This window comes from Copadichromis virginalis, linkage group LG6, assembly GCF_057382275.1.
Source record: "Copadichromis virginalis isolate Kocher_CV1m ecotype Utaka linkage group LG6, C_Virginalis_male_GT1.1, whole genome shotgun sequence".
Taxonomy (NCBI): domain Eukaryota; kingdom Metazoa; phylum Chordata; class Actinopteri; order Cichliformes; family Cichlidae; genus Copadichromis; species Copadichromis virginalis.
Window position 1 is genome coordinate 33,376,520 of NC_140623.1, and position 27,070 is coordinate 33,403,589.

Here is a 27,070-nt window from a genome sequence, read left to right on the forward strand (position 1 = left end):
GCGGCATCCTTCTTTTATTCACTAACCTCCCTGCACTCCCACAAAATGTCTATTCATCCTCTTTCCAATCACACGTACACACAATTTCCCAGCAGCAGGTTGGGAAACAGTTTAGACCTGATTATCTCTTCTCTAAAGAAACAAGTAAACACTGGAAAATCAATACATGTTTACATGTTTAAATTATGTCTTACCATGCAGTTTAGTAATTAGTTCACAGGATCCAATAAATATTCTTTTCTTTTTTCTAAAATCTCATATTATTGCTCATATTATTGTTTTGCCTCTTTTGAACCCAAATATTCACCAGTATGTAAAAATAATCACACAAGTGGTCTGATCAAAACGTGTTGAGTAACTTTACAGGACATATTTGGCTGGGCTTCATGGATTTATTTTTTTTTACAGTAACAATCTGACATATTTAATATAGTGGATATGATATCCTCTATTTTAGGATTTCACTGACAGGGAAAGAAAAGAAAGCAAAATATATCCCGCCTTTACCCTCAGAACAAATGTAATTCTCTGTGCCACATTAACCATTAAAAGAAGGGCAGAGCATCGTTAATGACCCTCCACAGTGCTTATCATTTAAAGGCGGTGGCATTTATATAATGGTCAGTTGATGCTGTGGGGTTCAAAGTATGCTAAAAACAAACAAAAAAGGAAAAAAATAACTTAATACCAATATATATCCAAAAGCAGCCTGGATTTAGCAGGGGTTTTTTGGTTTTCATTCTCTTAAATTCATGTGTAAATTCTGACCATAAGCACATTTTTCCATATTTTTTATTTTTTGCATTTCTATTCATCCATCCATTATTTTTCCCTTATCCAGTTATATGTGTCCTCCAGTCTGAAGTATGCCGTTTACACTAATAGTTCAAGTTCAAGTTCAAAGTTTATTCGCCACATGCAGTGGAATGAACCCGCATATTGTGATATGCAATTGAACATAATGAAATAGAGCACATTTTACATACAAACATGTTGGACTCCTTACAGTTTGCCTGAAGGGCAAAGAGGGGAGTGAAGTATACTCCTGCTGCTCTATTAAATCTGTTATGTATTGCACACAGACTCCTACCTAATTTTAATGTGTGTGTGTTTTTTTTTTTAGCAAAGTGTGTTGGCTCACTGCATTTTTTTTTAAACAGAAACAAAAGAGTCTTGGCTAATGAAACTAAGGGCTGTGTGTGGTCACCACTTTTGTTTGATTTATGGTCTAACAGCAGCCGGATCAATCAGATATCAATATTTTCAATAATCAATAATTTTCATTTTACTTTTTCATAAGATTTAATTCAGGCTATTTATCTGGCATAATGTGTCTTTGTTTTGCACACCAGGACTTCTGGTAATCAGAGTTTTGTTTGTTCAGTAATAACGAAAGTAGGCCACAGGGTAGATTGTGCACAGACAAACAGCAGCTTTGTAAACTCACACAAGGACTTTTCTATTTAATTATTAAGCCTAACCCTCTATACATCAACTGAGTGATTATTTGTATTTGTCAAAGCAAATAAACCAAATATTACCTACTTTTGGTTGTAAGCTTAGTGACTTGTGCTAAAAAAAAAAAACAAAGCAAAAAATATAGGATAGGAATATATAGGAGATAGGAAAATATAGAGGCAAGGCAAGGCAAGTTTATTTATATAGCACAATTCAACAACAAGGTGATTCAAAGTGCTTTACAGAGACATTAAAAAACAAAAACAATAAAAAGAATGATTTAAAATTGATTAAAAAAACAGTAGATAAAATCAGTAGTTAAAATATAAGTTTTGAAATTTAAGCTTAAAAGTGTGGATTTGGAGCTTTATTCAAATGCAGCTGAGAATAGGTGAGTCTTCAACCTTCAAATAAACTGAGTGTTTCAGCTGATCTGAGGCTTTCTGGGAGTTTGTTCCAGATATAAGGAGCATAAAAGCTGAATGCAGCTTCTCCGTGTCTGGTTAAAAAACTGGATCAGATGACCTGAGGGATCTGGAAGGTTCATACTGGGTCAGGAGGTCACTGATGTATTTTGGTCCTAAACCATTCAGAGCTTTATAGACCAGCATCAGAACTTTAAAGTCTATCCTCTGACGGACAGGCAGCCAGTGTAAAGACCTCAGAGCTGGACTGATGTGGTCCACTTTTTTGGTCTTAGTGAGGACTCGAGCAGCAGAGTTCTGAATGAGCTGTAGATGTCTGACTGATTTTTAGGTAGACCTGTAAAGATGCTGTTACAGTAGCCAAGCCTACTAAAGATGAATGCATGGACTAGTTTTTCCAGGTTCTGTTGAGGTCCTGAGGGGAAAAAAGCAAAAAAAAGGGGGAGTGTGTTTCTGATTGGTGCAGAGAGGACATGTGACCAGGCTCATTTGAATACGACAGGTGAGTGGGGCAGAATACTTTCAGTATGCTTCGAACACGTCGACATCTGTCTCTCAGACTATGAGCATTCTCGGTTTCCGGGAGCGTGTTACTTTGAACAGGGTGCCACTACAACGTTGATCGTCTCACCTGGATACCCATTAACCGGCAGGTAAATACCAAATTTCATCCTTGGCCTATGAACGCAGCTGTAACCCCAACGGTCTGAGCTTCCTCGTGAGGCTGCACGCGCTCCTTCATTCCTTTGGCTGTAAGCGGTTTCACCTGTCACAGTTCAGAGCAACAGCGGGCTCACCTGAGCCGGAAGGACACCGGTTAAACAGGTGTTTCGGGATCTGTGACATACCGCCCTGGGCAGAGACATACGTCAGCCCGTGGCAATGTTAAACTTTGGTGGGTGTGTCAGTGTCTGTTGGTCTAAGTGGTTTATGGGGAGCAGACTTTTTACACTTTGCAGACTGAGGTTTAAGATTGGGAGTTGTTCGGCATCTCCTGTCTATACATATATGGACATTTATGGTGAGTTCGGGACATTTTCTTAACTACCTTTTCAGTGTGTAATGCTTAATCTTCCACGGAATTTTTTTTAGAATAGTTTTTTGTAGCCTAGTGTCCCAGTCTGGTATGATTAAGGATTTTCTATGAGGGCCATAGATCCAATTACAGCAAAGTCCATACACTGGATTTGCTCATTGATGCTTTAAAAGTGCGATTGAGAACTAGGTTAGGCCCAATTTGACCTATTTTTATATTCCGAATAATAGGTTTATTATCACGTAACAAAACCAAAGAAGGCAAACATTCCTCACATTTGAGAACCTGGAAACAATGAAAGCGCAATAAAAAATTCAGTTCCTGTTGTTAATATTGGCCACTACTAACACAGTATTGTTAGTAGAATAGCACTCTAAATTAATAAGCTGGTTGCACAGTATTCTGGGAAGAAAAAGCAAATCTAAATTGCTTCCCTTTCTGCTAACTTTCAGTGGCTGAGGTCCTTGTTTGCATAGTGGTAATAATACACTCCCAAGGAATGTAGTGGAAGTCAGTACAATGGCATTCCTGTAACATGAAGTTTGCGGGGGGTTTTGGCTTGTAAACCACACATTTTGGTGTGTGTCTGTATGTCATAATTATACCTCAAGTTGATCAAGTAGTTTTGTATTACACTAAATTGGTTAAACAGCAATGCTTTAGTGTATGTTTTTTTTCTTGATTAGTTTATTAGTTTATTAGTATTTCAAAATCATGCGATTCTTGCCATGAAAATATAATCGCAAACATGAGCTCATCCAACACTTTGTGATAAGCTCTTTCTTTTGGTATTCCAAGTGGTTATGGAATGAAAGAGGAAGATTTCCTTGAAAGGTATGTGCCTGTCATGTCACACAGGTTTTCTGGCTGCGGTGTTTTAAATTGAAGTACATTTGAGACTAAGTATCTCTCTCTTTCCTCCCACAATCTAAAGACATGCAGTTAGGTTCACTGATGATTTTACATTGCCTGTAAGTGTGAATGTGGATGATTTTGTCTTCTTGTGTTAGCCCTGCGACAGATTAGTGACCTGTCCAGGGTGTACTCTGCCTCTCACCCTATGGTAGCTGGGATAGGCTCCAGCACTCCAGCTACCTTGAATTGGATTCAGGCATTCAGCAGGTTGGATGGATGTGCTGCAGCTTGGGATTTTTTTGTAAACAGTTTAAACCCTTCTTACAATTTGTTTTTCAGGCAAATAATGACTTGTGATCACAAACTCGTAAATACAAAGTGTTAAACATGACAGTCTCTTCTATTTTATATATATGTTTTAAATGTATCTGATCTGCCACAACAGTAAAAGTCCTGATGTGTAAAGTGGAACAATAATGTCTTTGCAGTGTGGGGCACAGCTGGGAAGGCCTTGGGTCCTGGCACTTATGTAAATGTTATGTTTACTTATAGCATCCACCAAAGCATTGGCACAGATCAAGCACTCTCCAATGTCCTGGTGCACAGGACACATGACCCAAAAGACACCGTATTAAGGAGGTGTCTTTAATGTTACGGCTGAATGATATATATATATAATTTTTTAATGCTCCACAGTTACATGGTGCAAATGTAAGAACAGATCCTGCAGACCTGAATGATCCTTTCTACTCTACTGGGAGGTGAGCTCATTTTAAACACTCTCAACTTATTTTTCAACTGACCCAATATGCGGTTTTCCTCTCAGCTGATCATTAATCATACAGTCTAAATTAACATTTTCACTTTTGTTTGTTTCTGGTTAAAGAAACAAAAAACAAACAAAAAAAAACTGTTGTGCATCCCCACTAGGGTGCCTGAATTCAGTAACTGAGGTAACTGCCCTCCAGTGCGCAAATATGAAACACTTGTTGGAACAACTGACCCTTAGAGGTTGTAACAACTTCTTTCATGTTGATGTTATAAATTACGTATTGATGACTTTAAAAGTTTGTGATTTCTCTCCTCAGCATGGCCACGGAGGTGTCGATCTCACCCATGGTGCCAGTGTTTGTCTCCACCGTGCTGTCCCTGCTCAGCTTGACTACGCTGTTGCTACTTTGCGTCATTAGGAAAAAAAGAAGCATGGAGGGAACATACAAGCCCAGTGCGGTGGAGAAGAAACAGTCAAGGTCAGCGGGTTGTGAAAAACCTGGCTTGCCCCTACCATTGCCCAAAGAAGAACGTCTGATATGAGTCCTCACATACTTTGTCACTTTGTAAGGCTATGAACTTATAACTGATAGCTTCCTGTGATCCTGTGCTTAGAGATCATCATGTTTTGCAGCAGCAGTTTGTAAGTAAACTAAACACTATTTGTGCTGCAGCTTCTAATAGCCAGTGACAACAAAAGACTGATCAGACCTCTAAATTTATTCTATCATTTGTTTCACTGCACGAAGAGAAGAGAGAGGTTTGTGCATTGCAATGTAAACAAGTCACTCCCTTTTATTCCGCCACATGAGCAAGGAACATGAGTTAAATAACACTTTGTATTTGTACGCAGGTTAGTATTTTTTCTGTGCGGCCTGTTCTGTGTATTTATATATAAAAATGTATATTTTTACACGTTTTTTGCATTTATAAGAAATATTGATTTAAAAGATTGACTGTGATGCACTTTCATATAACTTAGGAAAAGCTCAACTTAATCTAAAACAAATCAAAATGCATGTTTCACAAGGTGTTATGTAAATAAACTGCAATGTGCACACCAAGTATTCCTGCTTGTTGCCCATCGTCTTGGAGCGTTGAAGCAGTTTTTAAAGTATTTATTTTATTCAAGTTCAGGTTATTCAGATCGTAAGTGAAATGGTCGCAAAATGTAAATACCCAGAATGCGTCAGTTTTTATTAAAGAATCTGATGGATAGCATGCCTTTTCCACACAAATCCCAGCAGGCAACAGGAAAAACATTTTTCATGCATTTTTCTTACTTTCTTCTTATTTATTTCAGCCATGCTGTCTTAATTCTAAGTAATTAACCATTTCACCAAGTATAAAATATACAAGCAATAAAATGTGTTTACATACTAAGAAAACAGCCAGTTTGTAAGAGTGTGGCAGTATTGTTTTTGTTATTGTAGAGAGACGGCCTTTAAAAAGTCCAAAACTACTTAAAATGGGAACATTGTTCTTTTTTTCATTACTTTGTGTTTGTATACACTGCAGCTTGTTATATTCATAAATACTAATGCACAAAATGTTCATCTGAAACTTATCCCCAAGTGCAACATTCACCCTCATTTGAGTAACATTTGCTACAATTTACAGAGGTCAGCCTTTAAATAACACTACATTGTTGACTTTTATTTCATAATTTATATTTTCAGTAAAACCAAATGGGCTTGGGATTAAGAGTAACGGAGAGGCAGGGGAAATGCAGAGAGAAACCAAATGTATCAATTTAATTGGATTTTAAGTAACAAAAACTAGAATGTAACCAGCATTGTTTAAGCTTCAAATCTCTTCTTCAGTTCTGACACTTTGACTGGAGGTCGTTCTTCCTCTTCAGCTTCCTCCGTGCGGTTGTTTGTTTCTGATGTATTTGAGTCACATGGCATTTGTGCATTCTCCCTGTTTCTGAACACAGTGCAAGGTTTCCCAGGTTCAGTGAAGGCCTTAACCCTGGACTTTACCTGGAAGCTTTGGGTGGATCCTTGAGACTGAAAGCGTGCTGCAGCAGATAGCACTTTAGGAGGAGAGGGGGTCTGCTTCACCTCTTGCTCCAGTTTTTCTGTAGCTACTTCAATCTTTTTTTCTTGAACTGATGTAGGGTTAGGGTCAACAGCAGGAATCTGAGGCCCAGGAGAGACTGTAGTATCTGGAACGGCCTCCTTCCCTTGATTTTGCTCTTCTTCAACAGAGTTGGGATGTTTAGGATTTGGGTTTATAAGTTTGCTTAAAGATCCTCTTACCACCTCATTTTTCTCCAGTTGGCTCTCTTTTTCTTCTTCTCTTGCTTTTGGACTTTCATGTGTTTCTCTTTCCATCTCAGGTTCTGCAATTACCTCCTCTGTCTGATTTTGCTCATCCTCTTTGTTTTCTTTTAAGCCTTCATCGCTCTTGGCACATATTTCATTAACCGGGTCCTCCCATAAACTTACACCCTCTCCCGGATCTTGTTTCTCTATATTTTCCTCTAACTTTACTTCCTTAAACTTATTTTGATCATCAGTTTCCTCTGCTTGATTCCCATTTATTGCTCCTGTCACTTCTTCCTGTTTTTCTCCGTCCTGCCTCTGTCCATTTTTTGGCTCTTCTGTTTTGTTTTCTGACTGCATATTCATATTCTCCAACCCTTCCTCCTCTGGTACACTAGTGTCCATGCATGGCCAGTCAGTGTCTGCTGTCAGGTCTGATAACTCCTCTGTTGTTTCCAGATTCCAGCTGTGCAAGCTGCCACTGCCACTGATGGACAGAGACAAGCTCTCTTGGCTTGGATTGGTTGGAACACGCTGGAAAACACAGACAGATCAGAAATTGCATTCACTTGTGTGTGTGTTAGGGACACGTGTACCCGTTTTCTTACCCGTGTGATAAAGTCATGGCTGTCTGGCCCAAACAGATCCAGGCTGCGGGTGCCGTACAGCAGGCCACGGTCATGGGAGCTACGAGAGCTCAGTGTATCAAAGATCTCCCCAAGAAGATCCATCTCTTCTTCATCACACAGCAGTGCATCTTCCTCCTCCTCATCTTCTTCTTCTTCTTCATCCTTCTGGAGCTCAGAGTCAGGCTCAGTCCTGGACCCAGACATAGCTCTGAAATGATAGCAACAAACAAAACGGTATGAACAAAAATTCTCCACTGTAAAGATACAGTATATTATCCAAATGATAATTAGTGCCCGATGCTCTTCTAACATATTCTTGGAGTTCTACACAGTTTTCTTTCCACATGCTGTTTGATAAACTCTTCTCCGCAGTTTATTATTTAGGTCTTCAGAGAGTTGCTTAGATATGAAGGCTTGGTTTTGACTATGTGAATTGATGGATTGTCCATAAACCACATGTCTTTCTAAACCCTTCCTAACCTGTAAAATTGAATGTTAAACTTAGAGTTTTACAAACATCTAAAATGTAATTAAAACATACAATTCACATCAAAACACATGTGTGGATTGTAAAAGTCTGAATGTTAATGTAATAATATTTAGTTATTTATACACTTGTTTTTACTTGCAGAGTACAGCTTTAAGGACTTGATATTTCCATTTAGGGCTGGGCGATATGGCCTAAAATCCATATCACGGTATAATTTGAAGCATGTGTGGTAACGATATATATCGCGATATATTCTTTTCTTCTGTATAACGTATTTTACACACTATAAGGTTCACTTAAAATCCTTTAATTTTCTCAAAAATCGACAGTGTGCCTTATGTCAGAATTCTGGTTGTGCTTACTGACCGTGAACTGATTTTATGTAGTACACGGCGCGCAGAAATCTGTCAAAAACGTTTTAGTACGACTTTGGTAAGCTATGAAGGTGCACCGCTTGATGGATTGTTGGAGTATTACGGCTACCGTAGTCAGGAGCCTCGCGGAGTAATCTGGGCCCTACACTGCGGCATCACTGAGAGTTAAAAACTGTCTATATTCTTTCATCTTAAATCAAATGATCAGCTGCTGCTTTACCAGGTGTAACAATTAAGTTTAACATCCAGGCATCCATGAAAACAGAATGTATTAAATTTAACGGAGTTAGAAGTTAGCAGGACATTAGCTCGCTAGCTCCGACCTAAACATGATATGACATGTTCTGACTGAGAGATTTCTGGAGAAATTCAAACGTACAGCTCTGCTATCACTTCCAACATAAATGAAGACAGAAAACTAAACAGCAGTGATGTTTGTAGGTTTACTGAAGTCGGACTAGCTGGTATGTATGGTGGTATGGATGTGCTACGTGATCGCTAGCAAAACAGCTATGTTAGCATAACATTAGCACAGTGAAGCTGACGGATGGCCGCTAATGTTTTTCCACTCGATAAAAGTTAACGTGAGGGTTTCTGATGGTTAGGGACAAATGCAATTGCATGGCAGGATGATATAAACGGACCAAACTTCAGTCAGGAGAACAATTGAGATAATCCATGCACAATACGAGGTTAGTCATTAATATACTGCAACAACATTGGAATAGAGCAGCTGCGAGAGAATTCAGCAGTAATGAATCAATGGTAGGGAAGTGGAGGAAGCACAGTTTTTGGCTTTCCCCATATTCCAAAAGTGCTTTGTCTCTTTGCTATTACTGCCGCCAGGCATAATTTGCAGATGATGTTGTTTGCAGCGGCTGCAATGCTTTTGACCAAAACAGGCGCAGCTTGATGACACCATCAACATGCGCTATCGCGGTAGAGCGATATAGTCAAAATCTCTATCGTTGGCCAAATTTATATCATTTCTACCATATACCATTTATACCGCCCACCCCTATTTCCATTTTATTTATTTAAAGTCAAAAAATTGGCAAAAGGGAAGGAGTCTGAATCCTGTTTGATCTGGTTTTATCCGTTTTTGTTTTAAACCCTAATCTGAAAAGCAGTTGGTGAATGGTACATTCATTCTATTACTTTGTGTTCCTGTCATGTTCTCCTTAAACCTCTCACTGTCTCAGTGGTGTCCAAAAATGGTGTGTGTTTCATAAATAACTGGGAAACATTCTGGAGAAATCCTGGTCTTGTGTGGAGAACTCCATCCCATCCGTCTCTCCTAGACTTTTCAAAAGTAGACTGGGAGGCAGAGCTTTCAGCTATCCCTCTTCTACAGAACCAGCTCCCAGTTTGGAGACAGCACACAGATTATTTATTAGGCTGCTGGGGGACATCCTGTGATACACTGAGCGTTTCTTTTTTTACTCACTTTTTTTTTTTTTTAAATTACTCCTTTATAAACAGGACTACTGTATTTAATCATTGGTAATTATTGCACTCTGTCTTTTTCTCTCATAGTGTTTCTTTTATGCTGCCCCTACCTGACTTCCTGGGAGGTTTCTTCCTGTTAAAAGGGAGTTTTTCTTTCCCACTATTGCCATTTGGCAAGGAGCTGTGTGTTTGCTGGGGTTTCTTATTAATATTGTAGATTCTTTACCTTACAATATAAAGTGCCAAGAGACAACTGTTGTTGTGAATTTGCACTACATAAATTGAACTGAACAAGTACAGCTACATTTAGTACAGCTAGGCAGTTAATACAATGCTGGCTTAAGCTGTAACAGCCTCAGTGTATTCTAAAACACTCTGTAGATGAGTGAATATATTTCATCACAGCTTACCCATCCCATGTATCTTCACTGTCTTTCATGATGTCCTTGTCTCTAGGAGTCTTAGATTTATGAGCAGGTCGACGGGGACGTGACTGACATGATGGAACAACAAAGCAAAGGTTTGGTAATACAATTTTTCCACAAGAAAACCATTCAGATGTTATAAGAATAATATAAAACAATACAGAAGCAAATGAGGTCACAGGGTTATATTTATATTATATCTTGACTGGCCACTTTATTAGGTTCACCTTGCTAGTACTGGGTTAGACTCCTTTTTGCTTTCATAACTTCAACAAGGTGCTGTAAACATTCCTCAGAGAATTTGGTCTGTATTGACATGATAATATCCTGCAGTTACTGCAGATCTGTTGGCTGCACACAAGTGCTGGAAATCCATCTCACTACATCCCTGAGATCCTCTATTGGATTGAGATCTGGTGACTGTGCAGGCAATTTTAGCCTGAACTGTTGAAAAAAGGCAGGATGGATCCATGCTTCATGGTGTTTATGCGCAATTCTGACCTTACCATCCAAATGTTGCAGTAGAAATGAAGACTCATCAGATTAGTCAAGGCCTTTCCAATCATCTCTTTCCCAATTTTGGTGAGTCTGTAAATTGTAGCCTCAGTTTCCTGTTCTTAACTGACAGGAATAATACCGTGTGGTCATGTTCTGCTGTAAGATTTTTTTTTAAATCTGCTTTAATGTTTAATGTATTGTTATTTCAGACATGCTTTTCTGCATACCTTGGGTGTAATAAAAGGTTATTTGAACAATGGCTGCCCTCCTCTCAGCTTTAAGCAATGTGGCGATGTGACAACAACAAGCAATTTTTACGTGGAGCATTGTGACTCTCTAAATATTTTCTCTTTGTCAGACCATTAAAACTGGACAGACAGCTGTGTGGTTTCTGAAACACTGGGGTGCCCATCTGACACCAATCTACGCCATCTATAAAGCCACTTAAACCATCTTCCTCTTCTATTCTCATCCTGGGTTTAAACTTCAGCTGGTCATCTTGATCACTTTTACATGCCTAAATGCAATGAGGTGTACCTAATAAAGCCAGTGAGTGTAGATATCTAGATTTTAAAAGAGTGATATTTTTATTTTTATTTTTTTTCAGATGTGGGTTTGGTGCATGAGATTAAATTGTGGTATCTCACCCTCCCGAAGTGCTGTGTGATTGGTAGGCGGTTCTGCAGGCAGTCCGATTGGGCACGGCGGTGTGATACCGATCCACCTCTCTGAAGGGTGTGCTCTTCATCATTAACCTGCATCAAACACAAAACAAAAGTTTATTAAAAACACAGTATAATTTTTATCCATCAAAGCATTTGCCCACATGAACATGCGCTCACCTTATGTATCAGCAGGTTTTTCAGACCTGACTTGGCAAGAACTTTGGCCTAGAAGAGATAAGCAGATAAACAGATTAGTAGCAGACCTACAGCAGCGCAACATAATCATAGTATTAGTTCAGAATAATAATTAAAAAAAAAAAACACCTCAACACTGTACTCACTCTCATGTTTGCTTTGGACTTCATGTTGAGGATGAGAGCACCTCCTCCTTTCTGTCAAAAGTACAAATGCAAGAATTTTTGCCAAGATGATGCCAAATGCATTAGTGTTTCTTTGAAGATTAAGTGAACTTACCTTTAAATTACCAACTAACTGTTGATAGGATTTACCTCTTCCTACATAAAGAAATAATTTCATAAGCAAGCAATGAAAAAAATGGACATACACATACACATGCACAACCACACAGGTAAAGATACAGATACACACCTGCTGTGGATTCACACTTTATAATCTCCTCCTCAAAGAGATCATCTGGTTCATTTTTATTATTCAGAATATCCAGACGAGCATCGATGAACTGAAAAAACGAACAAATATACAGCATCAATAAAACAGCTCACTCATTTATAGTGACATGAAGATGCTTGGCCTGACTTCACGCCAAATTCAAAATCTTTTTTGTTAATTATGTAAAAAATAATGATTATTATTATTTTTAAAAAATAGTAATCTGTTTAGCATAACACAATCTATCAAATTACACATCTCTATCAATGGCTGCTATACAATCACCTCGAACATTTTCTAAATCTCTGTCCAACCACTGCTCAGCTACTATTACAATTGCATTAAGTGTACAGCAGAGGGCAGTGTTTACCTGTTTGAAGCACTGCAAATGAACAGCACTCTGAAGAAACTGCTTCATACTCGGAGATTTGTGATCTGAAAACAGGTTTTCGCAGAAACATATTTCTCCTTCCTGCAATAAGCAACACATAGAGACGGCCATGAACAACAAAAGAAGAATTACTCCTAAAAATAAATACTGATATAACAGATGTGCAGAGCTGCAGAATACTTAGAGAATTTAAATTAAACATGTTGGGAAATGTGGAAATAAAAGTGCCTAAATTGATTTTCTAAATACATATATAAATACCGATATGTATTTCATGTATGACAGACCTCATTAGGCTGCAGTGCATCCCTGTAGCCTCCAAAGAGCAGAGCCTGAGCCTTCAGGAAGGCCTGAGAAACACCACATCCAGGTGACACCGCTTGGCGCTTCAAACACATCTTCAATCCGGACATCTGGACACATACAGCATCTGTATTTATATCTGTAATATGTTTATTAATATATATGCGCTCAGGGGCTTAAAAACTATTTGAGCAACTCGACAATCTTGCATGGTGTAAATTTTGTTCTTTTAGCACAGTTTCTGGGCCCAGTATGTCCCTGCTCAGAGATAAAACTTTGTGATTTTCCAGTACCCAAGGCAGTCTAAAAAGCACTGATTGGTCCAACTGTAATGTATACTGTGAATTAAATGTATTTAAACCATAACTAGTAAACTATGTTTATTAGTGGTCTTATTTGTCTCATGTTCTTCACATGTAAACACTATTTCAAATGTGTTAAGAAGACTCTTGTTTCCTTTTTATAGGTTTTGAGCCTAGTTTTCATCATAACACCTGTCCCCTAAGTAGCATCATTATATTCTATTGTCATTTTTACCACTAAAAGGGAGGTGAAATCAAGAGAATATGCTGGGGAATTGTCCAAACCTGCCCGTCCTTACTTTAGTACATAACGTGAGTTAGTTCGCTTCAGAAATGTTTAAAATAGTTGGATGGGATATCAAACGTGTGCAATTATATCTATCTCTCGCTGTGCTTTGATACCAGTTTCCCATAAAAAAATTGACAGTGATGTTTCCTGCTTTATTCGCTTGCTTATTACAGTTCACCATTGTGAACAGTGTTGTCGGCCACTGAGTCCCCCCCAAAAAATATAACCGCTGACATGAAAGCCTAATTTCTGCTATTCAGTACTGAAGAAATTTCAACTTACAAAATTATGCTAAATTGTAAAATGCTTAGCTATGTCCCTAATGAAACCTCGGTAACTTTGTGAAAAACATAAAAGTTTCTGTTTTTCACTTTTTCAGATTTTAGTATAGAAATTTCAGTTTTTAAGATTACAGCTTAAAACAAAAATGTCTGGGCAATAAGCTACCAGAACTTTTAATGTGATTTTATTTCTTTCACTTTAAGTCTGAAGAGTCGTGCTGACAGATTTCCTTTTTTTTCTTCATCGTGGAAAAACAAAGTTAAATATGTAATTGACACTGACAGAAAGGGGAGTTTCATTGATCTAGCTCGCTTAAGATCAAAGTAGGCTATATGCGGTCCACCATGTAAAATGAGTTTGACACCCCTGAAATAGTCCAGTGTTTGATTTCAGCCAGGATGCTGCCTGATTGTCAGATTTTGTAGCAGGCAAATCAAGTTTACCAGACAGTCATCTAAGCTATTCTCACATGGGTCCAGTTGAAGATTATGAATGTTGAAGATCAAAGTAGCGTGTAGGGCTGCAGTGAATGGGCGAAAATAGTTAGTGAAATCACACTTTCCTGCTTAAAATAAAAAAGTGTGGAAACAAAAGAAGCAGCTTATGCATCATCACACAAACTAAGACTATTTATTACCACATCTGAAGGTATCCTTTTATGGTCATCAAAAGGGGTTTCCAGGGTGTTAGTATCCACATTCAGAATAACAACTTCCTCCAACCCACGACTCCTCACCCTCTGTCAGACAGACAGTAACAGATTAGGCTTCAATATCTCAAGACAAATCTGACAGATTTGGAGGATTTGAGTTTAGCAGTGGCTTTATATTGAAGTATAAGGTCAGCAGTTTACCTCAGATAGACTGCTGTGGACTCCTATCAGGTAAGGCATGGGTGCACTGTGACCATTAAAAAACAAATATCAATTAAACAGCTGTGGGCAGGAAGGCAGATTTGTAGATAGATAGGTAGGCAGTTAAACACGTAAACAGACAAATCTCACCAGCAGTAGTCCAGTAAGTGCGGTGGCAGGACAGGTATGAAGATGTGTTGCCAGTACATGGGGTATAGCACAGCACTGAGTGCATGCACACAGGATGTCAGCTAAACGCACAAAATGGAGAAAAGCTTTAGCACACAAATCTTCCTGTGTGGTTTGACACATGCCAAAAATAGTGGTCAAGGTATGACTACAAAACTATAGATTCAAACATGTTCTAGCTGCTCTACGTCTGACTTCCAGTTACATGGATTCAGCAGATACTAGTGTTGCTACTGACTTTAATGGCAGCTGACCAAACATAGTTGTACAATCATAAAGGGAAAGCACAGCCCCTCTCCATCCTAAGCTTTAACATATCAGAACATTAAACATAACCTGATGAACATCAACAAGCAACATGACCTGCCATTATTTATTTACAACAAACTAAGCTTAAACGTAGAAGCATTGTGTGAAAAACTACGTATGTTGTTAAATTAAGGGTTAAGTAGCCTGCAGATGTTGCTTCATCATCAACAAAATCAGAAGTTTGGGCAGTTTGTTGGAGTGGAGTATTTAAGTGTGTATTAATACAATGCCAAAAAACATAAGACATCATCAATGATCATAGTGAGGCAGCTATTACTGCCCATGAGCTTGGGGAGACTTATGTGGCCATTTCCAAACAATTTGACATCCATTACTCAACAATGAGACACGAGAAATGAAAAATATTATTCACAAGTGGAAAACACTTAAGACAACTCCCAGTCTTCCCGTGAGTTAAAGAAAATTTACTCCATGATAAGACGATGCTACAATCCCAACAACTGGTCTAAGACTTTACACGCCTCAGGTAACATGTTATGTTAAGTTCATGGCAGAACAATTTGAAGTATGGCTTGTTTGGAAGGGTTGCCACCAAACACAAACACATTATAGCAACTATCAAGCACAGAGATAAAATTGATGATTAGAGCTTTTTTGCAGCTGCAGGGCATGGGAACTTTGCAGTCACTGAGAGGACAAAATTAGCCAAAACTGGGTTATGGAACCGAACAACAGTACATGCGCAGTAGAATGGATAAAAAATAAAAGAGTGAAGGTGTTGTCATGGCCCAATCAAACTCCAGCACAAATTTTAATTAACTGAAGCAATGTTGTATAGAAGTCTGGGCCAAAACTCCTCCACAATCATGTGAGAGACTGACAAAGTCATACATAAAATAATTCCTTCAAGTTATTGCTGACAAAAGTGGTTAAACAATCTCTTGAATCACTGAGTATAGTTCGTTTTTCACACACGCTGCTTCTGCATTTTGGCATTTAATATCCTCTTGAGATCCGACCTACTCATCATGTCCTCTGTAGTGGACAAAAACAGTTCAACTGAAAGATACTTTTGTTTCCTCGGTTCTCTGGAGGATATGGCATGTGTTTTTGTTCGTCTGAGCTGGTAATTATATCATTTTAAGACCTGATAAGGCCTAGTTACTTTTCATTATGCTTGATGTGTGAAAATTAATTCATGTTAGTCATGTACCAAATGTGATGGATGGGTTAGGGGGATGGGAGTTCTCTTTTATACCACAAAGTTGATGTAAATACATTTAAAGTAAAGCAATGGATAAAAGAGAATTGTGTAATTTACAGTGCTGAGTTTGCTGGCAAAGATGAGGATGCGTCTCTCAAACAGCATACTGGCATACAGCTGAAGCAGGTTCCCCACGTCTACTGCCACAATCAACTCGGTCAAGTTCCTCTGGTGTATAAAACAAGAAACAGATAGAAATATTAGCTTGAAGTGGGGAAAGGCGTGTTCACATAATCCATCACTGCTTGTTGAAATTTAAAATTTAGCCTTAAATTTTTAACCTAACCATGCTTACGTTTTCAGGTATGGAAGGGAGACTTCTGGGGTCTGGAGCGATGAAGTATGGAACCTGCCAAAACATATGAAATAAAACATTGCTCATACTTTATCAACACTATCAGTAATCCTTGAGATAATATCTCTGAAATTTTTGGGAAGTGTTTTTGCATTTAGCAACACGGTTTAGTATGCTGATTAGTGTCTTCCACATCATATATGCACACATCAAAGGTTATAGACATATAATTTAGTATTTCATTCCAAAATTCCCTCTACAGCAATCAATTACACATGCACACACAGTTATGTGAGCTAAAAAATAATCACTGACTGTATATAAAAGATGGATGTAGCTTCATGGTCTTAAAAATGAAGCCAGTGGGGGGAGGGTGGGGGCAGCGGACAATGGCACATCTGGCTGCAAAATGAAATCATTTATGTAGGATTCTTTTTGAAAGTCATTCTGTTACTTACTCAATGCATGACCTCAGAGAACATGTTTCTAATAGGTTTGTGGCCACAATCACCAGTTTCACATCATCTTTAATAGTTTTAGGTTTAGTTGCATTTTGTATTTGTCAGGAACTTTGCACAAACTTACTGACCTCACATGCCATTACCATATTTAGTTACTACCTATGTTCCACTTGCAGTCCCTAGGCAAGTAAACAATATTTAACAGGCTATAAGATACAAGTATATGTCTGAGATGCACGATACAAGCAATATAATCAAGTATACACAGCAAGCCTTAAAACTCTCCTCCCCCAACCCAACCACCCATAAAGCAGGCACATACAGCACTGATTAAGCATATAAATGCAAATACATATCTGAGGCTGATACAAAGCATCATAATCAAATATAAATCCTAAAGTCACCTAGGAATCCAATATAATAATAAAAATAATCAGCATATGGTTTGGCATTTGGCTAGTATTTGACAAGACACTATTTTACAAGTGTGGAGATTCTCATAGGGTGTTGTTGAAAAACTAGGACACTGATGAAAAATGATTAGCCTGAAGTTTCACAACAGAAGTCAACAAACCAATGGTTTGTTGGTTTGCGACAGCACGGTGTTTTTGTCCATCCTTTATATACAGCCTCTGACTCAACTCAAATCTCAACTCTTGAAATCCTTCATGAGATTTAAACTTAATTTTGTTGCTCTTTAAGATTAGCATTTTTCTGCAAAAGCAATGTATTTAAATTGACTTAACTCAACTAACATTTAGAACTACATAAAAAAATGCTACTAATGTAACACCTGCTTTTTCCATTGTAATCATAAGAGTTTCCCCATCAACCAGGACTGAAACTTTCTAAATATATTCTCCATTGCAAATGCAAAGGAATTGCACAAGGTGAGTAAATGTGTTTTTCAGGTAACCAATTTATTTTGGAATGAAACTCAAAAAAGCACAAACATTCATAAAATAAAACCTGTTACAGCTTTCGGCCACACAGAGGCATTTCTTATAAGACAAAACAGTTGTTGGGGTCAGTAACATAATGGCATGTTTATGGCTTTTGGATTAATAAACAAATTGTTCCAAAGGCTATAAGGAATGCCAGATATTAGTGCATGTTGTGCATGCTTTGGTTTAAACACAAGGTTTTAGTCTGCAGCTGTAGCCACCAAGCACAGACAACTGTAGTTTTCCAGCAGGAGTTAGTCTGTATCTACAAAGCTGTGATTCCAGACCACATGAACTCCTGTGGGACTCACCCCCTTTTGTCTCTCTGAGTGTCCAACAGGATGGGACACTTCTGTGCTGACCAAAACCTGCTCTCCCTCAGAAAAAAACAACAACACACTAACCACTGACAGAAAACAGCAGTATAGTTTTGTGTGACTCCAAGTTCTTGTTGGCTAATTAGAGACTTACCATCTGCAGGGTGACGGATCCAGCAGCCAGTGGAAGGGGCTGGTTGTAGAGTGATGCCAAAAGAACTTTCATTTCACTGGTCTGTTGAAGAGATGAAGTGGTCATGTTAAGCATACTGAAATAGATGCTACATGGACACAGATGGACGAAGCCTCTTGCTTGGAAATGTGAAGCTAATGTAGAACTGCTTTAAACCTGCATTCTTTTATTTGATACAGAATTATTCAAGAATCCTGTGAGAGTCGAATACAATACAGCAAGTATATTTGCTACGTGTAACTATGTTGTAGTTGACAAGTTACTACCATAAGAGTATTCACTGTCCTTGGTTTCTCAGTCAAATCCTTGTGTAGGAAAATGGAAATGGACAAAACGCTCAGCTATTAGTCTCAATATACGATCTTACAAACCAACAAATGCTTTGTCCATCTTTTATTAACAGTTTAACTGCGGTTAAGAGACAAGTGGGAGAAGATAAATATTACACATGAGAATCTTACCTGCCCTTTTGAGAGATAGTCAGCCAAGTTGTTGAGTAGTTTGTAAAACACTTCAAACCATGGAAGATAGCTGTAATAACATTGATAAAAATAACACAACCACAACACTTTTTAACAACGGTATCCTGAAAATGAAAGTAATGCAAATAGAATTGGTGTTAAAATATTTTTAACACATGTTGAAATGTACCTTAGAATGCAAAGGCAGGTATGTGTGCTGTTGGTGAGACGGCAAAAGCCAAAGCGTTGACATCCCTCAAGGTCAGTTAGAACAAAAGTAAAGTGCTGCACAGCCACCCCATCTCTCACTCTGAGTAGACAAATGTAGAGAGAAGACAACATATGAAACACAAATGATACAGAAATGCAGTCTGAAGTAAACCAACAAGTTTATTCTACTCACCTTTGTATATCATACGGGAAGCAGAACCTGGGCAATGTTTGACAGGACTCCTAGAAAGTGGGAAACAATTTTGAAACAGGACAAATAATCTAGATGCATACTGTGATCTCTGTCAGGGTGCATAGCAGAAAGTAATCTAACTACAGCTTGGCCACACAAGTGGAGCACTTTAATTCATTAAATTTCAATTTGGAAGTGCTTTTGCTGTTGTAAAGATTTAAAAAAAAATTGTGGGGCATGAACCTTTTTTGTGCTTGTTTTCAGGCCTGAGTGGGGGAGGGGGGCATGCCATCGAAGTTTAGAGGACCAGTAAGTTAACAAGCACATACAATGTTATGTTATGATATGATTTTAAGGTGTTCCCCTATTGTAGATGAGAATGTCAGTAAGCTGATGTTTCAGGAATTTAACTGAAACAAGAAGTAAAGCTTCATATTGAACAACTTAAAACACTGGTTCTCACTTTGTGTAAAAAAAACCCCACAAACAAAACAAAGGCTATTTTTTTTTATTTAAAGCATAAATATTATTACGTTTGTTCACAAGGGCAGGAAAACACAAGCTACCTCATCATTGAAGTCTTCTGGAAACTGAAACAGCAGTCCAGGATCTGTAACATTAAAATAAGTGAGTGGACAAATACTAATGCTAATTCTACATTTAAAATGTATTTAGAAGTTATTTTGTAGCAGCCTTTTAAAAGTTTAGAAAATAACTATGATGAAAATAAAGAAAATAATGAGGTAAAAGTAGTGGCAAATGATTCCAAATGTATAAATATAATGCTTTTTAAACATTATTTAGCATTTAAGGTCTTCTGCACATGCTCAGCTGCTCAGTCAGAGGGATCACTACACCATCTTTCTATGTAGTTCATGTTTGACTACACAGGCTGTGTGGGTTTTTTTGATCACATGACAGGAAGCATGAACAATTCTCAGTGCAAGCAGAAACACCTTTATAAAGACTAGCGGTGACGTTTTAATGATTTTATAATACATAAATAAAAAACATCATCTTTTATTTTTGAAGCCAAGTGCTTGAAATTCAAATCGGTGCTGTGTGTCATGTAGGAAAATGACAAAAGGTAGGTTTATACAGTTACAGAAAATAATGGAAGAGCAATTTTAATCAACTTGTCCAGTGCTGACAAATCACTCTGCGTAGCTAAGTTGCTCTGCAACAGATGATAAACCACAGAGGCCTCACCTTTGTCTCTGGCTACAGGGCAAGTTGCTTCAAAGAACCAGTAGAAGGTTCGCTCAGGGTTTTGTCTGACAGGAAAGAGATTTAAGAGCAATGACACAAATTTATTCTTAAAACCCATTAACCACCAAATATAGTCATATACATGTTGAGACAGTGCTTCGAATTGACACCACGTCTAGCATAAATTTTCTCAAAACGAAGAAGATTCTGAGCATAAACAAAAATAAACCAGGTGTAATGTTGAGAACAAATCAACAGCCAAGTAATACAAACGAGTCATATGTGTGAACGAAAGAGGAACTTTTCTCTTTGCTGTGAACAAGAACAAATGTACCGTGAAGCATATGGCAACAGATAGAAGGCGACAGAACTGCTACAGGAAACTTCCTGTGCAGTTGCGAGAGGAAGTAATAGAAACCGCAAGAACAGACTGACGGGCATACTGATGGTGATGGAAGTCGACACACAAAAATGACATAATTACTTACTTCAGTCTGGAGCCCATACTGTCCAAATGCGACTGTGTCCATGTGTGGCATCCAAGAGGAGAGAGGTCTTCAGCAGGTGTACTAGTTGACAACCATACCTCTGATGTAACAGTGACAGAGACTGCAACAGTAACAGCAGCCTGCTCAATCAGCACTGGAATGACAGAACACTTCCTGATCTATGTCAGTATGTGTGGTTTTCGTGTGTGAATGACGTCTGCTATAAGACCACCTATCAAAATTCAGGCCATTTATAGACACTTGGCTTAAAATTCCTTTATCTTTTAATGTTTTTTGTTCTTCATGCATTTTAAATGCAAATTTGACTTTTAACAAAAACCACATATTCACATTAGCAGCTGCAAAAGTAAAGAACTTACAAAAAACTTTGGGAAATTTGCATATTTAAGTTTTTAAAATGGATAAGTCTTTACTTTAACATTAGAACAGTTGCCAGGAACCTGTTGATAAATCACTCTGTATTAAACCTTTCCCCGAGTGCCAACGTAATGGCAGCCTTTACTGAGGAACTGAAAGGTGCTGGTTTCACTTTAGTATAAATCATATAGCCGACATAGAAAGCTAAATATGTTTCTTGATACTGCTCACATAAGCAGGAATTAGAACTGAACACCATAACAAAATACTGAAGTAGTGAGGCGACAATAACACATGCACATCCTGCTCAGACAAGAACCACACTCACAAATGTCATACTGCCTCCTTGTGTTGCTGCAGCCACACTGCCTAAATCTGTTGTAGGGCTCCATTTTGATTTACTTCCTGTGACATCGAGGCTGAAAGTTAAAATCAAGTTCTTTCTCTTCCAGACTGAAGTATTATTTTAATAATAGTGTATCAGAGTGAACTTGTGTGAATGTGTGTGTGTGTGTGAATGGGTGGATGACTGGGTGTGTAAAGCGCTTTGGGGTCCTTAGGGACTATGTAAAGCGCTATACAAATACAGGCCATTTACCAACTTCAAATGTGAGAGAAAAAAGTAAATACACAAATGGATATTTTTCCCACAAATGTATTTTAATCAATGTCAAATTACACAAGTCATAATATTTGAATGAAGTGAATGTGTTCCAGGTATGCAATTGTTTAACCGATGATAATTAACAAACACTAAGCAAAACAAACCCTCCAAAATAAAAACAATTTAACAAATAACCCACAAGCACACATCTGTGTTAGCTACCTCTAAAAGAGCACTGTGTTTACATGTTTAAAGTGTGAGTCCTACTCTGGCAGGAAAGGGGGACAGGGGTCAAGAGATATGAGGAGAAGAGGCAGACAGAAACGGGAAGAACTAAGAAAATACAGGAACAAGAAAACTGGGAAAGGACAGTGCTCTAGGAAAAGAAAAAGAGAGCAGAGTAGGACCGGAATGAGCGGATGGATGGTTGGATGGAGTCATGAGTGCAGATGAGAAACAATGAGTGACTTCAGCCTTAGGCCACCTCCTCCTCTCCCTCCTCCTCAAACTCTCCCTCCTCGGCTGTAGCATCCTGGTACTGCTGGTACTCGGACACCAAGTCGTTCATGTTGCTCTCCGCTTCAGTGAACTCCATCTCATCCATACCCTCGCCAGTGTACCAGTGGAGGAAGGCCTTGCGGCGGAACATGGCCGTGAACTGCTCAGAGATGCGTTTGAACAGCTCCTGGATAGCAGTGCTGTTGCCGATAAAGGTCGCGGCCATCTTGAGGCCACGGGGCGGGATGTCGCACACTGCTGTCTTGACGTTGTTGGGGATCCACTCCACGAAGTAGCTGCTGTTTTTATTCTGCACATTCAGCATCTGCTCATCCACCTCCTTCATGGACATGCGCCCTCGGAACACAGCGGCCACGGTGAGGTAGCGGCCGTGGCGTGGGTCGCAGGCGGCCATCATGTTCTTGGCATCGAACATCTGCTGAGTGAGTTCGGGCACAGAGAGGGCTCTGTACTGCTGGCTACCCCTGCTGGTGAGGGGAGCAAAGCCGGGCATGAAGAAGTGCAGACGAGGGAAGGGAACCATGTTGACAGCCAGCTTGCGGAGGTCAGCGTTGAGCTGACCGGGGAAACGAAGGCAAGTCGTGACCCCACTCATGGTGGCGGAGACCAGGTGGTTAAGGTCTCCGTAAGTGGGAGTGGTGAGCTTGAGGGTGCGGAAGCAGATGTCATACAGGGCCTCGTTGTCAATGCAGTAAGTCTCGTCTGTGTTTTCAACCAGCTGGTGGACAGACAGTGTGGCGTTGTAGGGCTCCACCACTGTGTCTGACACCTGGAGACAGAAAAGGCAAAGATCAGGAAAACCAAAGGGAGACAAACGGATGCCAGCAAAGATGGTTTGCATAATCACTCTACCTTAGGAGAGGGCACCACACTGAAGGTGTTCATGATACGATCTGGATACTCCTCACGGATCTTGCTGATTAGCAGAGTTCCCATACCAGAGCCAGTACCGCCACCCAGAGAGTGTGTGAGCTGGAAGCCCTGAAGGCAGTCGCAGCTCTCAGCCTCCTTCCTCACCACATCCAGAACAGAGTCCACCAGCTCGGCTCCCTCCGTGTAGTGGCCCTTCGCCCAGTTATTACCCGCTCCACTCTGACCTGGAAGGAACAAGTTCATTGTGATCGGCTGAGCTAGGGTTTGTTTGTCTAGAAGTATATTTAGCTATCAAAATGTCAAAGTTTGTTATTTAAACTGTTTACTTGTCAAAGCCAGTACTTCAGCTATCATTATATTCTGTATAATCAATAAGGCATGTAATTATGTGTGTTTTTGTGTGTGTCTGTGTGGTTTATCCCATACCAAAGACAAAGTTGTCTGGCCTGAAGATCTGTCCGAAAGGCCCAGAGCGGACAGAGTCCATAGTGCCTGGTTCCAGATCTACTAAGATGGCCCTCGGCACATATTTTCCACCTGCAATACAAAGTCACGTGTTAAAAATGGTCAAATATAGACCATTCGAAAGCAAAGATCGACACATACAGTGAATAGCTGCCTTTCAAAAGTTCCAACCTGAAGCTTCATTGTAGTAGACGTTGATTCTATCCAACTGCAGGTCACTGTCTCCGTGGTAGGTTCCTGTTGGGTCGATGCCATGCTCATCACTGATCACCTCCCAGAACTGCAGACAGGTCGATTAGAGACAGACAAGCCAGAGAGCAGTTAAATGCGTGCTGTGGCAGTGTCGAGACATTCAAATGCCGACAGCTAAATTCAACGCTATTTATATCCTGCTGTACTTGTTAAACCATAGAAGCTCAACCACGTGATTAATTGCTTAGAAGATTGACAACAAATTTAATCAAAGGGCAAATATTAAAGAGTAAATATTTCCTAAGGTGTGTGCTGCTTTTGCTCTGTTCTGATGGTATTTGGGAATAATGAATTGAAAAATTAGAAAAAAAAAATCAGAATTAAAATCATTATCCTTGTTAGTATTTTTATCAATCCAACCTCAGAATCTTGTGTAATACATTTCTCAAGCCATCTTACATCTTTGGTTCACAGACACCTTTAAAGGACAGGTTTAAAAGATGGGTAATACAATATCAGCCTAAAGCGCTACTTATTATTATAATTAAATATGATTGCATATGTGGGAAAAAAAATTGCACGGCAGCACGTCTGCCGGTGTTCCTGTCAATTCGCTGTCTGAGCCACACCCCTCTCAGTGTGTCCCCCCCCCAAACACACACACACACACACACACACACACACACACACGATTGCTGTCAGTTCATTCATTAAATTCCCGAATAATGATTTGTCAGCCTAAATCAATATATTCTCACACACAGATAAGCTTCATCCAGCATGCTGTGTTACACCGATAACACCCCGTGGTCCCCGTTTATGTGCTGTCGTTCATTTAAAAGTGCATCAAGTGACAATAATGGGGACGTCTCGACTTGCCACCGCCCATCCTGAGGGATGCTTTTGTACGCTTATTCAAGACTTTCCACCCCACTATGTTGACCTATTTAGTATTTCCTGTGAGCAGCATGACCTCTTGCTTGGATACACGTCAGCAGCAGCAAGGATAAACTTGTGTTTCGTTACATAAAACCGACTACAGTTAACAGGTAGACGACATGCCAACAAGGATCCGTTTGTTTTTCTCACCTTGGCTCCAATCTGGTTCCCGCACTGCCCGGCCTGCAGGTGCACAATCTCACGCATTTTGTCGCTGCGGTGTGGGGTGTCTCACAGAGAGCTGCTGCTGGAGAAACAGGGGGAAGCTTGCGGTGGGCTCCGGATTTGCAATTGAACAGTCCTGGCCCTCCAGGATCAGTCGGCAGTCTGGCTGAATGGCGGAGGAGCTGTGGCTGCGGTTTAAGCTCCTCGTCCCCTCCCTCCGTCCGCGGCTGCGCCGTTCCTCCCGGTGCTGCAGCATGACGTCATCTCCATGACAACGGGAACCGGGCACAGCCGGAAAATTTGGCTTGCCTGTGCTGGCTGGTTAGCTGGAAGTTGAAAAACGAGGATAATACACCGTTTGTTGTTTCGGTGGCATGCCTGTGAGAGATAACACTGCACAGAATAAACTACAGAGATTGAGTCCTAAAGATCGAGTCAAATGTTAAAGGCCGACACCAAGGGTAAAGTCTAGGTTAGCTTGCATCATGTAAAAGGAATAATGAATTAAATGTAGCCTGAGAGTGATCAAAACGTAGATGAAAATGGGTAAGATGGGTGACAAATACAGTTTTGCATGTTGCACTGCTTGTTTAGCACAACTGAGCAACAGTGTGTGTTTGTCTGTGTGTTAGCATTCAGTACCAATTTCCTGGGTAATAAAGAATAACGGTGCTCAGAGATCTACTTGCTGGGACTTGCAGAAAGAGTTCAGCTGCACTGAGCCAAGATCAAGTCATAAGCTCTTTTGTGGCTCACAATCCATAATCCAGTAAACTCTCCCTCTGACCCCCAACCTTTTGCTCTCTTTAAAAACTTCAGGGGCTTTAACTAGTTAAATGGTCTCTGATTTTGCTCTTATAGGTCACTAGTTAACTTGTCAATAACTTGAAAATGTCAGTGTGTCAGCATTAGCAGCACATCCTGAGGGTCAGCTACTTTTCAATATAATATATTACTGTAGTCACATTGGATTATGATTTAATTTACAGGGTGTATTGTGTCATAGTAAATTAAGTGAATAAATTATAACATAAAGGTTGAAAAAAATCTCGATAATTGTGCACAGGGTTTTAAGTCAGACATGAAGAAACTGAGCACTTAACCTATGTTGGATAACAGGCCACCAATCACAAAACACAAGTTTGCCAGCATTTTCAGATATGGCCTTATGCATAGCCCCATTCACCATCCATTCAACGTTGATTTATTCAATGGGATGATCCTGGCTCTTGGTTAAGCTAATCGAGGTTTGGTTCTTCAAAGGCACAAGAGAATTAGGTTACCAAAACAGAACTCAGTCACCTGAGATAATTGCATGCTGTTGTGATCACTGAGTGAAGTACACCAAAAATGCAACCATAAAAGTACAGACCGTTGCTGCAGTAATTCACGTTTCATTGTTTTTAACGCTTTTTTTCACTTCAGCTATTTGTAAATCCATTCCTCTCCATGGTTGGCTGATTGACCACTAACGGCACAACCAGGAGTAGTCCACAGACTGGCTGTACCACATACTTTTATTTCTGCCTCCACTGATAGCAAACACTATACGTAGACAAGCAGCTTGCGACTCCCTGTGGACTTCCTTTCCGCTCCCCCACTCAAGCACAAAATCGAACATAAGCCTTTTGCAGCATAACTAAGGTATGTTTCCGGCTCATCTGATCCTAACAAAATGTCAAGCTTCATTGAGGCCTTTATGAAGCCACAGTATCCAGAGTCATACACCATGAGGATCAATATGTTGGCACCTAGCACTGTACAGTAAATACCACCATCACCACCACCATCACCACCATCTACAGTAAATACTGTCTTCAGTCCCTGGATAGGAAAAAATCTGTTAAGTTTAAATGTAATTAAGAAATGGTAAGATAAAAGATGTTTTTCGGGAACTATTGTTAAATGTTCAGTTTCTATGCCATACGTCAGGACAAGATCAAGAATGCGATTAAAACTTAGTACATATATATGATATAATCTTATCCTATATATTCAGAGATGGTACCAGTGCATCGCATTTATCCTGTTTGTGTCATATCAAAA

The 27,070-nt window shown here is 39.5% G+C and overlaps 2 protein-coding genes and 1 long non-coding RNA gene across 5 annotated transcripts; 1 reads left to right on the plus strand and 2 right to left on the minus strand.

Annotated features, from left to right (window-relative positions):
* Positions 1-6,245: 6,245 nt before the first annotated feature.
* On the minus strand, positions 6,246-21,831 carry dennd1c (DENN domain containing 1C). Of its 3 annotated transcripts, XM_085459978.1 has the most exons (23): positions 20,890-21,831; positions 20,402-20,466; positions 19,759-19,802; positions 19,193-19,242; positions 18,980-19,099; positions 18,790-18,859; positions 18,290-18,370; positions 18,130-18,195; positions 16,414-16,467; positions 16,176-16,286; positions 14,546-14,646; positions 14,396-14,441; positions 14,180-14,281; positions 12,654-12,779; positions 12,346-12,447; positions 11,955-12,045; positions 11,820-11,860; positions 11,687-11,737; positions 11,523-11,570; positions 11,328-11,435; positions 10,168-10,250; positions 7,424-7,652; positions 6,246-7,349 (listed from the first exon to the last, which is right to left on the minus strand). In XM_085459978.1, the coding sequence occupies exons 1-23, from the start codon at positions 20,904-20,906 to the stop codon at positions 6,345-6,347; spliced, it is 2,811 nt and encodes a 936-aa protein (XP_085316104.1). In that variant the 5' UTR covers positions 20,907-21,831; the 3' UTR covers positions 6,246-6,344. The 3 variants fall into 3 exon arrangements, with proteins under 3 accessions (XP_085316104.1, XP_085316103.1, XP_085316105.1); XM_085459977.1 differs by having other exon boundaries at positions 20,402-21,831; XM_085459979.1 differs by lacking the exon at positions 18,130-18,195 and having other exon boundaries at positions 20,402-21,831.
* LOC146708211 (uncharacterized) lies at positions 7,616-11,700 on the plus strand. Its single transcript, XR_014920942.1, has 2 exons — positions 7,616-7,678; positions 10,214-11,700. It is a non-coding gene; the product is annotated as an uncharacterized LOC146708211 (long non-coding RNA).
* Positions 21,832-21,906: 75 nt separating the features above from the next.
* On the minus strand, positions 21,907-25,257 carry LOC146708212 (tubulin beta-4B chain-like). Its single transcript, XM_085459980.1, has 5 exons — positions 25,010-25,257; positions 23,900-24,008; positions 23,690-23,800; positions 23,243-23,487; positions 21,907-23,159 (listed from the first exon to the last, which is right to left on the minus strand). Exons 1-5 carry the CDS (start codon positions 25,064-25,066, stop codon positions 22,347-22,349), a joined length of 1,335 nt encoding a protein of 444 aa, XP_085316106.1. The 5' UTR covers positions 25,067-25,257; the 3' UTR covers positions 21,907-22,346.
* Between the last annotated feature and the right edge of the window lie 1,813 nt (positions 25,258-27,070).

Bases quoted from the DNA above. Each gene is read 5' to 3' on its own strand.
- dennd1c (XM_085459977.1), bottom strand. From the start codon at position 20,519: ATGGGTTTTAAGAATAAATTTGTGTCATTGCTCTTAAATCTCTTTCCT. The intron at 11,436-11,522 runs GTGAGCGCATGT...TGTTTGATGCAG, and splicing joins AAAACCTGCTGATACATAAG to GTTAATGATGAAGAGCACAC. The intron at 7,350-7,423 runs GTAAGAAAACGG...TGTGTTTTCCAG, and splicing joins GCCATGACTTTATCACACGG to CGTGTTCCAACCAATCCAAG.
- LOC146708212 (XM_085459980.1), bottom strand. From the start codon at position 25,066: ATGCGTGAGATTGTGCACCTGCAGGCCGGGCAGTGCGGGAACCAGATT. The intron at 24,009-25,009 runs GTGAGAAAAACA...ACCTGTCTGCAG, and splicing joins GGAACCAGATTGGAGCCAAG to TTCTGGGAGGTGATCAGTGA. The intron at 23,160-23,242 runs GTAGAGTGATTA...TTCTGTCTCCAG, and splicing joins GTGTGGTGCCCTCTCCTAAG to GTGTCAGACACAGTGGTGGA.